General features: G+C 38.1%; 8 gene segments (V, D, J or C); 7 read left to right on the forward strand and 1 right to left on the reverse strand.

Moving 5' to 3' along the window:
- The first annotated feature begins 1,574 nt into the window (after nucleotides 1-1,574).
- Nucleotides 1,575-2,058, forward strand: LOC132860766 (immunoglobulin heavy variable 1-8-like). The segment is given in 2 exon segments: nucleotides 1,575-1,647; nucleotides 1,745-2,058. Coding segments are annotated over 2 exon segments (357 nt in total).
- An 895-nt stretch (nucleotides 2,059-2,953) lies between these two features.
- Nucleotides 2,954-3,463, forward strand: LOC132860767 (immunoglobulin heavy variable 1-69-2-like). The segment is given in 2 exon segments: nucleotides 2,954-3,005; nucleotides 3,093-3,463. Coding segments are annotated over 2 exon segments (423 nt in total).
- A 1,891-nt stretch (nucleotides 3,464-5,354) lies between these two features.
- LOC132860768 (Ig heavy chain V region 914-like) lies at nucleotides 5,355-5,895 on the forward strand. The segment is given in 3 exon segments: nucleotides 5,355-5,397; nucleotides 5,496-5,782; nucleotides 5,857-5,895. Coding segments are annotated over 3 exon segments (369 nt in total).
- Nucleotides 5,896-8,595: 2,700 nt separating this feature from the next.
- LOC132860769 (Ig heavy chain V region 914-like) lies at nucleotides 8,596-9,047 on the forward strand. The segment is given in 2 exon segments: nucleotides 8,596-8,641; nucleotides 8,731-9,047. Coding segments are annotated over 2 exon segments (363 nt in total).
- Nucleotides 9,048-10,590: 1,543 nt separating this feature from the next.
- LOC132860770 (Ig heavy chain V region 914-like) lies at nucleotides 10,591-11,797 on the forward strand. The segment is given in 3 exon segments: nucleotides 10,591-10,630; nucleotides 10,737-11,042; nucleotides 11,790-11,797. Coding segments are annotated over 3 exon segments (354 nt in total).
- Nucleotides 11,798-11,939: 142 nt separating this feature from the next.
- On the forward strand, nucleotides 11,940-12,505 carry LOC132860771 (Ig heavy chain V region 6.96-like). The segment is given in 3 exon segments: nucleotides 11,940-12,004; nucleotides 12,058-12,110; nucleotides 12,195-12,505. Coding segments are annotated over 3 exon segments (429 nt in total).
- A 1,107-nt stretch (nucleotides 12,506-13,612) lies between these two features.
- On the reverse strand, nucleotides 13,613-14,169 carry LOC132860772 (Ig heavy chain V region 3-6-like). The segment is given in 2 exon segments: nucleotides 13,613-14,019; nucleotides 14,127-14,169. Coding segments are annotated over 2 exon segments (450 nt in total).
- Nucleotides 14,170-15,749: 1,580 nt separating this feature from the next.
- LOC132860966 (Ig heavy chain V region 6.96-like) lies at nucleotides 15,750-16,192 on the forward strand (the record flags this gene model as incomplete). The annotated part of the segment is given in 2 exon segments: nucleotides 15,750-15,801; nucleotides 15,894-16,192. Coding segments are annotated over 2 exon segments (351 nt in total), but the record flags the coding sequence as incomplete, so codon positions are not given.
- Nucleotides 16,193-16,532: the final 340 nt, after the last annotated feature.

Genomic DNA, 16,532 nt, shown 5'->3' on the forward strand with positions numbered 1-16,532 from the left:
TAAATAATACACAAATGAGAATAAATCGATTGAAGTTAGATCATATTTTAAATAATTGTAATATAGATTTTAAACCGTAATTCAAAATTAACATTACTGCACATGTTAAACATTTATAAATGGTGATAAATAAAAGACTTCATGTTGTGATGATAGAAAATCTGCTTTGATTCCAGAGCCGATCCTGACCTCCCCGGGGCCCTAAGCAAAATTCTGCTAAGGGGCCATCCTACATTTCGTGCACGATTACACGCGCATATGAAGGCATGTTCACGAGTGGTGTGGTTATTGAGCTGCCGTTTATAAACACCGTTGTCCTTGGGCCTTTATTCAAGCAATAAATTGTTGTGTGACAGACAGGCCAAGAGATGCACTGGCAGCACTGCACAGCTAATTTAGCTAGTCAGATAGCGACTAGAGACAGAATCACATCAACTTAACTTTACTGTTATTTGCTCTTGCTGACATCAAACTTGAAAAGAACACAAGTTTACCTGATTGTTGTTCTCGCATTTCACTCTCATTTTGTATAGCTCCGCTTCATATTGTCATCTACACAGTAAACATTAACATGCGCTGTAAAATAAGCAACAAAAAGGTTGTAACAAAACTTCCCCAAGTGTTTTATTCCTTACTTTCTGTCACTGAGCTTTACTCCTTCTCAATACAGGAGCAGGAGAAAGTCGTCTGTGTGAAATAAACCATCACCACGTAACCATTCCTAGATTTAGGTTTCCTAATGTGTTCCTTAGATGAGTGAGGTGTCTTCTAAAAACGATTCGATTTGGTTCCCTTTCTGATAGAGAAACATTCTGTTGTAGAGATTGTAGAGATCTAAAATTGCTGCACATCATAACGACTACTCTAATAATTTCACGAGCCTCATCTTTAGAACCTGTTGTATATTTGACTAATAAAAATCCCATCAACAAATTAAAATTAAAAGGTAAATTTAGTGTTTGATCCTTGATGCCTATTTCCACATATGATCCACATTTCTTCCATCAGATGAATCTCTGAAAAATTGTTAAACAGGATTTATTCTTTTAAAGTGTCAAAAAAAATAAGTAATAACTTTTATGACTTTACTGCAAGTAATTTTCCATTTTTACTCACAAAGTTTAATCAACATTTGGTCTTTAACTGTATCCTGTATATTTAAACTGTACCCACATTAGAAAGGTTTGAACATTATGCTGTTCTTTAAGCTTTAAGGCCTGTGATGATCGCTCTTTCTTTATTCACACAACATCTAAGCTACATGTTGAGGATCAAAGGACTGACAGTGTGTCATAAATATGTGAACATGTTCTCCTGGGATTTACATTAAAGTCATAAACACTAACTACAACATTCTTATAAAGCTAAGACATTACAGCTCCATTATATCAGCATCTCATTAAACCAGACTGCATCATCCACACTGTTTCATCAACTACATCGTAAGAAACTAATATTTTGTGATTGTGTTATTTTAACATTTGTAGGAAATGCCTCATGTTTTCTGAAAGCCTAAACACTGTCATGCAAATCAAACCCCTTCATAAATGATTAGAGGTGTTCTCAGGAGAAGTGAGGGTCTGGGTTCAGGTTCAGATCAAACCATGTTCTCTACACTTCTACTCTTGCTGTTAACAGCTACATCTGGTAAGTGTGTGGAGAATTTTGGAAAGATGCAGATCACTGTGTACATTTTCCTGTTTGATAGAATGCACCTGAATAATGGCATGATTGTTGTTCACAGGTATTAAATGTATTGAACTGATTCAGCCTGCAGTCATGCTGGTTAAGCCTGGAGAATCATTTTCAGTCCCCTGTAAGATCACTGGATACTCAGCCACTAGTTACTGTACTAACTGGATACGACAATCAGGACAAAAACTGGAATGGATCGGCTGGTACTGCAGCTCCAGTAATACTGGCAGCAGCGATTCACTAAAGAACAAGATCCGTTTCTCAGCTGAAGCCTCCACCAACACTGTGACTTTACATGGGCAACAATTTCAGACTGAGGACACAGCTGTGTATTACTGTGCACGAGAGCCACAGTCATTCTGATTACTGCTGCGGCTGTACAAAAACCAGGGTCATGCTGTGTTGAGCTCCCTTTAGTCTGCATTTGGTCATGTCCTGTGATGAACATTAGACAAAGACCTGATTGAAGACTGAACATTGTATTTTAGACCTAGGGTTAGCTTGATTTCACAGGGAAAAAAATGAGGACAGAAGACACTGCAGTTTATTACTGCTCCTGTGACACACAGTGATACTTCCCCTTAGACATCAGTACAAAAACACAGACTTACTATAGTCACATGACAAACCCACATTTTCAGATTCATGGAGGTGAAAGAACTAAAATGTTTACAGTGTCTCTGACTTACATGTTACCACTTGCTGACTTTTACTGGACTGTTCTGAACATTGTCTAGACGTTTATACTGATGTTAGATTTGTTTAATTGAATGTATGTAATAAATATTGCCTATATTTCACAGATTGAGAAATATGGAAGTAGATGTTCACAAACTAGAAACAGAGCTCGGGGCCATAATAATTGAGACTAATATCGATTTCCCAATTAACTGATTAATTAAACCAGATGATTTACTATGTCACTGCTGATACTGTATCTGAGTATTTTCTCTCTTTTAAACCATTCTGATAAAAATTTCTCCATTTCTGAATTCATACTTTCTTCATTTTCACTAGTCCATGTAAAAATGTATTGTTATTTAATTTTTGATTTTTACTGACAGCGAGAACATTATAATATTTTGTATCTGCACCTGTAGGGGGCAGCAGCTGCTTGTTTTTGAGAAGGATTCATGAAGCTATGAAATCTAACAGCTGAAGTGTGTTTATGCAAATTCACTCTGTTATAAAAAAAAAAAAAAACAGCCTCTTGCTCACCCGAAGTTTGTGTCACACGACTGAATCAAAGAGCATGATGATGGGGCTGAGGGTCACTCAGTACTACATCTTTGTTATAATGTTAACCAAAGGTACCTGAGACTTCTGTATTGTTTATTTCTTCCCACAGAATATCTTGACTGTGTTGATGATGATCTTTGTTATGGTTTATCTGCTAGGTGTCAGCAGTGATGAGATCAGACTGGACCAGTCTCCTGCTGTGGTAAAGAGACCTGGAGAAACTGTGAAGATCTCCTGTAAGATACACGGCTTTGTTATGACTGAGCACTACATACACTGGATCAGACAGAAACCAGGGAAAGCTCTGGAATGGCTTGGCAGGATGGATGCAGGCAGTAATGATGCAACATATGCAGAGTCTGTGAAGAACCAGCTCACTTTAACAGAAGACGTCTCAGCAAGCACACAGTACTTAGAGGCCAAGACCCTGAGGACAGAGGACACTGCGGTTTATTACTGCGCCCGAAGTCCCACAGTGACTGGAGCTGAGGAAGCAGCTGTACAAAAACCAGACACACATTGTAACTGAACTAACTGAAGTTGCTTCACTTATAATTGTAACACAGATGAACAGAGTTTGTATCTATTTACTGCTCCAATTATATATAAATGTACCTGGATATAACCCTAAAGTGGGCGTGGCCTAAATTAATTATCATGAATGAAAATATACATAAACTCTGTTTCTCTGCTCCTGGAAAGCCACAGGTAGAAATACAGTAACAGCTCTGTCAGCATGCTGTGTGAATGTGGTTCTAACTGTTCCTCAAACCAACAAACTAGTAGACGTGCCATTCCCAATATACACTGTAATACACACATCCCAGTGACAACTACACACTGTAATAAAAATGTCCCAGTCCCAATACACACTGTAACACACACATCCCAGTCCCACTACACACTGTAATACACACATCACAGTGACAACTACACACTGTAATACAAATGTCCCAGTCCCAATACACACTGTAACACACACATCCCAGTCCCAATACACACTGTAACACACACATCCCAGTCCCAATACACACTGTAATACACACATCTCAGTCCCAATACACACTGTAATACACACATCCCAATTCATACTGTAATAAAGACACCACAATTACAATAAACACTATACTGTAATACACACATCATACTAGCAATACACACTGTAACACACACCCCAGTCCTAGTACACACTGTAACACACACATAGTACAAAACATACTGTCCTAATACACACTGTAACACACACATCCCAGCCCCACTGCACACACTAATACACACATCCCAGTCCCAATGCACAGTCTAATACACACATCCCAGTCCCAATGCACAGTCTAATACACACATCACAGTCCCAATACATACTTTCATACAAACATCCCAGTGCTAATACTGTCAGGATCCTGCCCAGACTTTGGCCATGTGCTTTTGTTTATGTTATATGTTCACGTATCTGCCCCGCCCTTGTCTCTTCCTCTCCGTCTCTTCACACCTGTTCCTCATGTGTTTAATTGTCATGTCTATTCAGCCGTGCCGCGTTGCCTATGGCTGTGCGGAATCCTTGTTGTCATCTGTCATCCCATGTCTAGTCGTGTCATGTCTGGTATCGTCTGTGTCCTTGTCCCTGTTTTGTGTTTTTAGTTAATAAACCCTTTTATTTTAGCTATCCTGCATTTGGGTCTGTTGTTATCCCCACGTCACTGACAAATACACACTGTAATAAACACACTACAATCCCAAAACACACTGTAATACACACCTCCCAGTCCAAATACACACTGTAATACACACCTCCCAGTCCAAATACACACTGCAATACACACCTCCCAGTACCAATACACACTGTAATACAGACATCCCAGTCCAAATACACACTGTAATACACACATCCCAGTCCTAATACACACTGTAATACACACATCCCAGTCCTAATGCACACTGTAATACACACATCCCCATTACAGTACACACTGTAATAAACACACTACAATTCCAAAACACACTGTAATACACACATTCCAGTCCAAATACACACCGAAATACACAAATCCCAGTTTCAAAATACACAGCCTCTGTTCTGTAATGTAACTAACACCTTCTGAACACAGACACTGTGACTTTATCATATGAGGCTCATTTTAGACGATTGTTGATTGAACATGTTCAGTTCAGTTTATCACAGAGACACGTTAGTGTTTTGTTCATTTCACTCTAAGACCAATTCTTCTAAGAGGAAGAACGTTAATGTATAAATGAGTAAACCTGAGACTTCAAGATCATAATGATGCATTTCATGCAAATCCTCCACTTGTGTCTCTTACATTAAGGAGGTCTGTGTGAGTGTGTGTGTGTGTGTGAGTGTGTAGTGAGGAGGAGGAGAGCAGCTGAGCATTTTACTTCACTTCACTTTTATATCAACAACAATGCTGTCATTATCAGTGTTGCTGCTGCTTTCAGCTACATTCTGTACGTCTCCGTGTCGGCTGAATGAATTTAGATTTAATTCTCGTTTCGTGAAAATGACTTGATGACTTTTGATGATGTTCTGTCGCTCTTATTCACAGGTGGCGTTGGAGGTGTGGAGCTCACTCAGACAGACTCTGTGCTGGTGAAGCCTGGAGAGTCGTTCTCCATCTCTTGTAAGATCTCAGTGTCGAGTTATTGTATTAACTGGATACGGCAACCTGCTGGAAAAGCACTGGAATGGCTCGGATATCTGTGTGATGGTGGTGGCACTAATCTCAAAGACACGATGAAGAACAAGATCAGTCTCAGCCAGGACAAATCCAGCAGCACAGTTTATTTAAGAGGACAAAACTTTCAGGTCGAGGACACGGCTGTGTATTACTGTGCCAGACACACAACACTACAAACTCACTGAAGCCCTGTACAAAAACATCCCTGGTTCTTTTCCTCTCTCTGCAGTACACATGTCCCCAGAGGGGTCTGGTATATATGAGCTAGCAGAGCTAAGACACTTCTGTAGTTCAAAGATATCTACATAAGTTTTCATCTTTGTCTCAACATTAAAATAAATTGTTGTCCTGAACACAAGTGAATACACAGTTAATCCATCATTAATACCATGCCAATCTATTCCAAAGCTTTTGTGCAGCTTGCTGAAGTGGATGTCGGTGTAACTCACAATTTAAGCTATTATTATAATTATAATTCTTTATGTGCCTCTAGATGTCAGTCTTTGTAAAGAAACTCTCTCACTTTATACATTATAATCGTTCTCCAGCTTCATTTAACTCACCGGACAGATATTTGATTATTGTGATTCTGCAAAACTGATTCATATTTAACTACAATAATCTGTGTATTTTATAAATTTTACAGTTTAGATTTTTTTGTTTTTTATAGTTTTATTGTTTAGATCAATTATAGCATAAATATTGTGAGAAAACATGTTTACAACTTCAAAGACAACGTTCCAAATAAAAAATCTTGTTGAAAGTTGAGTTTATAAACCAACACATCCTCCATCAGATGAATCTCCTCCTCATGATTTAAATACATTTCAGATACATTCTCCTCCCATCAGCAGCAGATAAACAAATCCAAGTGTCAGAGCTGGATCTCACTCTATTTATATGATGTGATGGTGTGTGTTAAACTTTGGAGAACAGAGAAGACTCCAGTCCAAACAACACACACCATGTTCTCTACATCTCTACTGCTCCTGCTGGCAGCTGCTTCTTGTGAGTGCTTTATCAAATTCATTCATTTACTAGATGAAGAATAATAATAATAATAATAATAATAATAATAATAATATGTTTAATTTATATAGCGCCTTTCCCAAGCTCAAGGACGCTTTACAAGGTAACATACATTTACGTCGGGCATTTGCCCAGGACGAAGGTTCATACATATACGTCGGACATTTGCCCAGAACGAAAGATCACATGCAGCTGCATGAGATAATAACAGAAAACAGGATTAAACACAAGAACATACAGTACAAGAGATAGGACTCTACATAGTACACAGTACATACACCACATTTCAGAAAAATTAAGGATTCCTAATATATATCCATTTACTGGTAGTGAAGGTTGAAAAGGTGGGTCTTAAGCCTTGATTTAAATTCAGACAAAGTGGTGATGATTCTGAGTGCAATGGGTAGGGAGTTCCATAGTGTTGGAGCAATGACAGAAAAGGATCTGCCACCTGCAGAGGATAAACGGTACCTAGGAATACAAAGAAGTTCAGAATTTGAAGACCGAAGTGATCGTGAAGGTACATAGGATGAGAGAAGATCGGAAAGATAGGGGGGGGAAAAGATCAGCATATAAAGGTGCAGCATATATTGTGTGAGATATCACCATGTGTTTTCCTCCACAGATGTGCATGGTGAGGAACTGACTCAGCCTGCTTCCATGACAGTCCAGCCAGGCCAGAGTCTCTCCATCCAGTGCAAGGTTTCATATTCAGTTACGAGCTATCATACAGCTTGGATTTGACAACCTGCAGGAAAAGCTCTGGAGTGGATTGGAAACATCAATAGTGGTGGGAGTACAGCTTACAGTGAGAAACTGAAAAATAAGTTCAGCATCTCCAGAGACACTTCTACTAACACAATAACAATTGGAGGACAGAACATGCAGACTGAAGACACAGCTGTGTATTACTGCGCTCGTGACACACAGTGAGACAGAATAGTGGATTCCTCTTACAAAAACCTTATGAGACATGTTACAGACATCCTCTCAGTGTAACTAATAAATCATCTCAGTCACACTTTCACTTTCTTCCACTGGAATGAAGTCAGAATCGTTTGCAGCATTTTAAAACACAGTCACACAAAGTCATTTTTAAATAAAAAAGAAAACATTATTGAAAGAGTCTTCATTCTGAACCATTATTAATCCCTTCATTTTACAGGATTTTTAACCAGCAGTTGGAATCAGTGTTTAATGAGTGGATTCAGGAATAATACAGCATGTTTCCAGCAGTGTGTTGTGTTTAACACACAGTCTGTTCTCATAGTCTGAGGTTCAATAACTGAAACAACTGAAGGAGGCAGCAGAGCTCAACAAATAAAGTGAAAAAAAGTGAATCCACAAACTGCATTCTGTATGAGACTCATTCAGTATCAGTCATTATCAGACAAATATCTACATTTTCTCTTCTTTTTCACTCTTTCCATAATGTGTGATTAGTTATTTGGGTTGTTAAACACAGGTTGGACAAATAAAAACACTATACTTTATGTAACTACATCCTCCTGTGGTTGTGAGGTTTCTCAGTAACATGTCAAGATGTATTTTATAATGCTGTTATAATGTAAGGTTCTAAATTAAACACATTATAAATCAATAGAAATAAACGGTCCTGTTCTAGATGAATTATAAGTTCTGTGAGTTTTCTTATTATAGATTCACCTGAAAACACCTGATAGTGTATAAACTTACTCATTAACATCTGCCTTAAGCTTCTTATTGGTTCAAACATAAACTCAAGCTGCAGTGATAGATATCTCTAAAAAATACAGAAATGTTTAAAAGATGAGGAGGTTTTCTCATTTATATTTATATATAAGAATCCATCCCATGTTGACCCTAAGATAAGGAGTGTCTCTATGCAAATGTCCTTCTCTGTTATGTATTTAAGCAACAAAGACCAAGAGCTTTTACTTCTTCTGCTCCAACAAACACCATGATCTCTACATCCCTACTGCTGCTGCTGCTGGCAGCCGTACACTGTAAGTGTTTTTACATTTGACATGTAATACAGTTTTGGTTCCTTAAAGCTTTTTGCTTTTACATCATTAAAATATCTTTTCTTTAACAGGTGTTCACAGTGTTGAGCTGATCCAGACCAGATCCACAGTATTAACTCCTGGTCAGTCACTGACTCTGACCTGTAAAGTGTCTGGATATTCATTAACTGATAGCAGCTACTGTACAGACTGGATACGACAACCTGCAGGAAAAACTCTGGAATGGATCGGAGAGATATGTGGTAATGGTAACACTTACTACAGTGAGAAACTGAAAAGCAGGTTTCAGGTTTCCAGAGACACGTCCAGCAGCACAGTGACATTAACAGGACAGAACATGCAGACTGAAGACACAGCTGTGTATTATTGTGCTCGGCGACCACAGTGAGACGAATAAACAACATCCCTGTACAAAAACTCCTCCTTCGATGTTCACAATAACAGGACACAAGACACAACACTGATCGATTCAAGGTTAAATAAAAAAAATAATCCCACAAATGATCACAAAACATTTCACTCTAGTTATTTGTTTAAGTTAATGATATTGATTTAAATCCATATTATTATATCTCTAATATTGCTGCACATCATAAAGACTATTATAATCACAACATTTTCCTGAACTTTATATAAAGTAGTGTTTTGTAATGTTTTGTATGTAACATTTTATGTAATGTTGATAATAATCACATCAACAAATTAGAATTTGTGTAAACATGTCTGAGCAAGTGTGGATCAGACAACTGGATCAGACAACAAGCTGGAAAAGCTCTAGAATGGATTGGGGTTATCTGGTCTGATGCCAGTAAAACAATATACACCAAAGACATTGAGGGACGTTTAGAAATTACCAGAGAAAACTCCAAAAACATGGTGTATCTGCACGTGACTGGTTTGAGTGCCCAGGATTCTGCTGTTCATTAAAAATCTCAGATGTGGTCAAAGAGAAACACGTATTCAATGTAGAGGCCATTTTCACAAGATCTGCAGGTGGCGCTACAGCTTAACAAATATACTGTAACATTGTAGTCTTCATTAAAGTACAACATATTCTCATATCCTCAGTCACAGCTAGACACTCCACAATTTCTAAGTCTTTCTGTGAGACATTGAACACTGAGACTGTCTCTTATAGTCATAATTTCCTGAAAGAACCAACAAGGGAAATAAATAACATTTACAGAATATTCGCTAACGTTTATCACCAACGTGTATTTTACAAAATTATCACAACAAGAACTGTAACTATAAACATGAAAAGAATTCACCATATTCTTCTTAGATTAATAAATAAATTGTCACCGTTTACAGACTGCTGCTGTATAAAAGGAAAAGTGATCATAGTAATCAGTGCCATTGATTATTAGAAAATAATTATCTTCAGGTTTGTAGCAGTAACTTCATGTCACAGTAGAGCCAAAGGGTGCAGAATTACACAATTTCATGGGTTTTGTTTGTACTTTACACAATAAATTATCAGCACCTGCATCCACCACCTCTACAATTCCTGACATCACACCACCTGGTCCTTGATTATTGTCCTATAACAACACACACATGTGTTTTACTCCTTACTGAATATGCTGATATGAAGAGTGTGTTCACTTCACATAAATTCACCTGAGAACATCTCTTAATGTTCCTAATATTATAGATTTATAATCACAAATTAGAAATGTTCATAAGATGAGGAGGTTTTTACATCTAGTGGAATCCATGTTTCACCTGAAGAATTACAGTTTCTGAAAAAAAAAACAGAAAGTTCTTCTGGATGTTACAGTTGATCCACAGTGATGGACTAAAAAGAAAACCAGCATAACAATATGCAAATGAATATGTAAAATGTTCCCCTTACAGCTACATATAGATAAATATCAGCCACGGTCACTGTGGGCTCTGGAGAGTTTAGCACTGCTTTTAGTTATACGATGTTCCTTCCAGTTCTGCTGCTGCTGGCAGCTTCATCCTGTGAGTTTCACTTCACTAATGATCTCAGAGCTGCTAGTAAATTCCTGCAGTTATAACCTACTGTACATAGATTTTTGACTGGAATTGTGACATGTCTTTTTTTCAGATGTGGAATGTGCAGTAGAGCTCACTCAGGACACCTCAGTGATGTTAAAGCCTGGAGATTCTTTAATCCTCACCTGTAAAGTATCCGGTTACTCACTTACTGATAGCAGCTACGGCACAGCTTGGATTCGACAACCTGCAGGGAAAACTCTGGAATGGATAAACAACATTTGGGGAGGTGGAAGCATGTATCATAAAGAGTCTCTAAAAAGCAAGTTCAGTATTTCTAAAGATGCCTCCAGCAGCACGGTGACACTGAGAGGACAGAACATGCAGACTGAAGACACAGCTGTGTATTACTGCGCTCGTGATCCACACAGTGACACGACAAGCTGCAGTGCTGCACAAAAACCTCATCACAATTCACTTCTTTAATTAAATAATAACTACATTTTACTGAGTAACTAATCCCTACATTCCAAACAGTTTATACATTATTTAAAAACTTCTCAAACAATTGGAAAATACTGAATTACAAATTGTTTGTGAACATTTAATTAGAAGATAAAATATCTGCAGTGTTTGATATGATGAAGATTTCTGTAAAGAGAATGTTTATTTCGTGTTGTTATTCGTGTTCGTGTTGTTTCGTGGAGTCTCCAGTGTCAGAGCTAGATCAGGGTTAAAGCTGTGACTTTATTTTCAGCATGAGAAAGTCTTCAGGACAGAAAAGTTTGTACTTTTTCCTCAGTATCAGGACAAGTGTTGAGGGAAGGACTGTTTCTAGCTGTAATAATGAACACGATAACAGGAAATAACTTGTTTTTCTGGCCTTAACACAAGATTAAACATAACTATAAATAAATAAAAAGAAAAGAAAAATTGTAAATGGTGATGAATAAAAGACTTCATGTTGTGATGATAACAGAAACTCTGCTTTGATTCATTGTTGATTATTTTTCTGTAACAAAACCTCCCCAAGTGTTTTATTCCTTACTTTCTGTCACTGAGCTTTACTCCTTCTCAATACAGGAGCAGGAGAAAGCCGTCTGTGTGAAATAAACCATCACCACGTAACCATTCCTACATTTAGGTTTCCTAATGTGTTCCTTAGATGAGTGAGGTGTCTTCTAAAAATGATTCGATTTGGTTCCCTTTCTGATAGAGAAACATTCTGTTGTAGAGATTTACATAGTACCTTATCATCCACTCATCTATCCAGTGAGCAGCGTGTGGTTGTGGATTGAACACCTCCATAGTGGTCATGGACGCTCCCTATTCAAATAGAGTGGTGTATAAACAGCATGTTCTTGTCTGCTCTAGTTTACAGTGAGCTCTGTGAGAGATAACACTCCCATACACTTTAAATCTGGGTGAAGCAGAACTCAGAAATGGATGATTTTAGGACAGTGTATTTTATTGCTACTCATTTCATGTACGTTTATGTTTTTTATGTGCTGATTATTAGCATTATAATCAGTATAAGATAACATTACTGAGTTCTATTCTTCTCTTCCAGATTCTTATGGACAGTCCCTGACCTCCTCTGATTCTGTGGTGACGAGACCTGGAGAGTCGGTCACTCTGTCCTGTACTGTCTCCGGATTCTCAATGGGCAGCTACTACATGCACTGGATCCGTCAGAAACCAGGACAAGGACTGGAGTGGATCGGGCTCATTGATGGTGGCACTGGCACAATATTCGCTCAGTCTCTACAGGGCCAGTTCTCCATCAATAAAGACACCAATAAAAACTTGCTGTACCTAGAAGTGAAGAGTCTGAAAGCTGAAGACACGGCAGTTTATTACTGTGCACGAGAGTCACACTGACACAACAGAGTCCAGAGCTGTACAAAAACACACAAGCACGTCCTCGTGATCTGTACATATTCCCTCAACAGGAAGCTGCACCTCAGAGACCTTTATTATAAAGAACATCATCTATTCACACTCAGCACTCAGATCTTCCTCTTTATTCCAATCTCTTCTAGCAGTTATTAATATTAATAATATTAATAATAACCATCTTTTGTATCACATTTACATTATGATGTCTTTACGTATTTGACTGGAGGTAAATCAGCTCTAGGACAATGATTGTGATGACTAGTTGGGACTATATACTGTACTATTCATGCTTTTATTCCTCCTGATTGTGATGCCAGCTGCAGGAACACTACAGGTCGATGGTTCATTTCCTGAATTTAGAAACACAGAGTCTGTTCAGCAGCACAGAATCTGACGAGAGATCAAACTGAAATGTAGATGTTTACTGCAGCATCACTACTACAAACTCCTGGAATTAAAAATCACCTGTAGGGGGCAGCAGCTGTTTGTTTTCAAGATGGATTCATGAAACTATGAAATCTAACAGCTGAAGTGGGTTTATGCAAATTCACACTGTTATAATACAAAAACATCCTCTTGCTCACCCCAGTTCAGATTCAGACATGTTCATATTCCGGTTCTTTAAATGACTCTGTAAATAAACTGCAGCTCATTTTCCCCGTCTGCGTCTGCAGGTTTTATGTGTTCAGGAGTCCAGAAGAGAACAAATGTCTGTGCTCTTATTAATAGAGAACAAAACTACTGGAATTAGAGGTGTAAGGATATATATACTGTAACTAATCATATAATCATTCAGTATCACCAGACAATAATCAGGGTAATGTATTCAGTCACTCGGTCATCGTCACGTTCAAACACACGTATTCTGTCTTACTATGACTAACTGTCATTCCTCTTCTTTCCAGAGCAGACATCTAACTTTCCAGGTATTCCTCCACCTGCTCTCTACTCTCACTACAGAATTTCCTGAAATCTCACTTCTTTAAAATAAGGAGACTGATAAAAAGTGTTTGTAAAAGCCACTCTACACTGTGAAATTCCAGTATATTGATATGACTGAGACAGTAAAGGATGAGATAAATGTAGAGATCAGATGATGAACATTGGGACGATGACAAAAGGCATGAGGCTGATCTGAGGAGGTTTTTGTACAGGCACTTCAGTGATCTGTAGCACTGTGTTATGATAGCGCACACAATAATACACAGCTGTGTCTTCCATCTGCACATTCTGACCATGGAGGGTCACTGTGTTACTGGAGGTGTCCTGAGTGATGCTGAACCTGTTTTTCAGTGACTCTGTGCCCCCTGTGCTTCCATCACTACAAATGTATCCAATCCACTGCATATTTTTCCCAGTAGCATGTCGAATCCAGTTTGTACAATAAGTGCTATCAGTCAAGCTGTAACCAGACACTTTACAGCCAGTGGTCAAAGTCTGTCCAGGCCGGACAATCACATGACCTGGCTGAGTAAAATCAATTGCGCTAAAAACAACTGCAATAAAAAAAAAAAAAAATAGATAGTAAACATAATATTTTTTTCTAAAAGATCTCAACATGAAATAGACAAAGTACAACAATGTATGGTTTAAACAAACTTACAGGACGTAGATATGTCCAACACTAGGAGATAAACAAGCAGCATGGTTACAGTTGAAGCTGTACTGGTGGGTGCTGCTCTCTAATCATCCAGCTTTATTGATGTATAGTCAGGGACAGAGTTTACATAATTTAACCTCATGCAAAATAGTACTATTGCTCATTTGGTGTAATGGTGAAGGGGCTGCAGGATACAGCTACTGACATGTCCTAAAGTAGTTACTGTAACAGATAGACTACTTTTTTTACCTTAAACATTTTAGTGTAAATCATGTCTAAATTATAAGAATTAGAATCAGGAGTTTATTGGGACTGGAAGTCATTGGAAATCAGAGATAACATTAAAATATAACATTTAGATTCCTGAAAGAGGGGGTCACGGTGGCTTAGTGGTTAGCGCGTTCGCCTCACACCTCCAGGGTTGGGGGTTCGATTCCCGCCTCCGCCTTGTGTGTGTGGAGTTTGCATGTTCTCCCCGTGCCTCGGGGGTTTCCTCCGGGTACTCCGGTTTCCTCCCCCGGTCCAAAGACATGCATGGTAGGTTGATTGGCATCTCTGGAAAATTGTCCGTAGTGTGTGAGTGCGTGAGTGAATGAGAGTGTGTGTGTGTGCCCTGCGATGGGTTGGCACTCCGTCCAGGGTGTATCCTGCCTTGATGCCCAATGACGCCTGAGATAGGCACAGGCTCCCCATGACCCGAGGTAGTTCGGATAAGCGGTAGAAAATGAGAGAGAGAGAGAGAGAGTGAGATTCCTGAGAGATTTTTTTTCTTTCCATTCATTAAGTCAAATGTCACTGATTTATGTATATCATAGTTTATTGTCAACCCGAGAATAGTTCGGATAAGCGGTAGAAGATGAATGAATGAATGAATGAATAGTTTACTGTCAAATGTTGTAACTAGTCATTAATTCATTTCACAGAGGATTTTTAGTTATTGTTAGCTAAACAGGGGTATTGTTTCTTTTGTTGTTAAAATGTCTGCAAAGTCAGAGTTAATCTTTTTTTGTACAAAACCTTTATTCCAACATAGAATTTAAGCAATTAATATGATTAGAATTCTCTCTTTGTAAAGAAAATCTCAGTCTATTTGAACCTATTCAGTGTCTCTTTCTTAAACACTCTAATCGTTCTCCAGCTTCATTTAACTCACTGGACAGATTAATGATTTTTGTGATTCTGCAAAAGTGATTCATATTTAACTACAATTCTTTGTTCTATTCTATTCATATTCTGTGTATTTTAGAAATTCTGCAGTTATATTCACTTTTTGTGGTTTTATATTTGATTTAAACAATAAATGCTGAATGAGTCGGGTCAGGAAAGTTCATGTATTTATGTCAATCTCAGTGCAAGAAAAATTCTAATTCAATCCCAAGCAGCAGGAGTGTTAGGGAGCGTTAACTAATACTACAAACAGAACAGTTAGTGACCTGACAATGTGAAACTTACAGAAATAGTTTTCTCCTCTCGTCTGTTCCTCTGTGGATGTTTTTATATCTCTAGTGGGTGTGTCATGCAAACCAAATCCTGTGTTTGAACCATTTATGCTGAAACATTCAGCCCAACAACATAGCAGCAGTTTGTGTTCATTTACAGCAGCAGGAATCATTTTAATTCTTTGAGATGGGACTAGGCAGAGTTTTGAGTTACTTTACTCTAGTAATCTTCATTCAATGTTAGTATTATTTATTACATCATTTAAAAAAATATTTTGTTTTGTTCTATTTTTAATGTTAATTCCTACCTATGAATAATCTTCTATTTCAGATTCCTGCAGTCAGACACTGATCGAGTCTGATCCAGTGATCATCAAACCTGATCAGTCTCATAAATTGACCTGCACAGCCTCTGGATTAGACATTAGTAGCTATTACTTGGCTTGGATCAGACAGGCGCCTGGAAAAGGGCTGGAATGGCTTGCAAGCATCTACAGTGGCAGTAGTTACATATATCACTCCAGTGCTGTTCAGGGCCGCTTCACCATCTCCAGAGACGACAGTAAGAAGCAGGTGTATCTGCAGATGAACAGCATGAGGACAGAAGACACTGCAGTTTATTACTGCGCCCGTGACACACAGTGATACTTCCCCTTAGACATCAGTACAAAAACACAGACTTACTGTTCTGTCCTCACTAGACATGTAACTTCTCTATCCAGTTAGACAGACAGTGAACAAGTGAGATGTTGGTTCATGGCTTTTAATCTTTCAGTAGCTTTCATGAATCTTTTCTCAATTAACTTTAACATTATAATGTTAAAGTTATAATATAATATTTTTTTCTTGTAAAACTGTAAACAGACAAAGAATATACAGCAATTAGAATTGTATTCAATTACATATTCAAGCATAACTAACTAAACAGTATTTACTGCCTTAAAACATTCAAAAGAAACACAAATCAACA

Source organism: Tachysurus vachellii, chromosome 18, assembly GCF_030014155.1.
Source record: "Tachysurus vachellii isolate PV-2020 chromosome 18, HZAU_Pvac_v1, whole genome shotgun sequence".
NCBI lineage: Eukaryota > Metazoa > Chordata > Actinopteri > Siluriformes > Bagridae > Tachysurus > Tachysurus vachellii.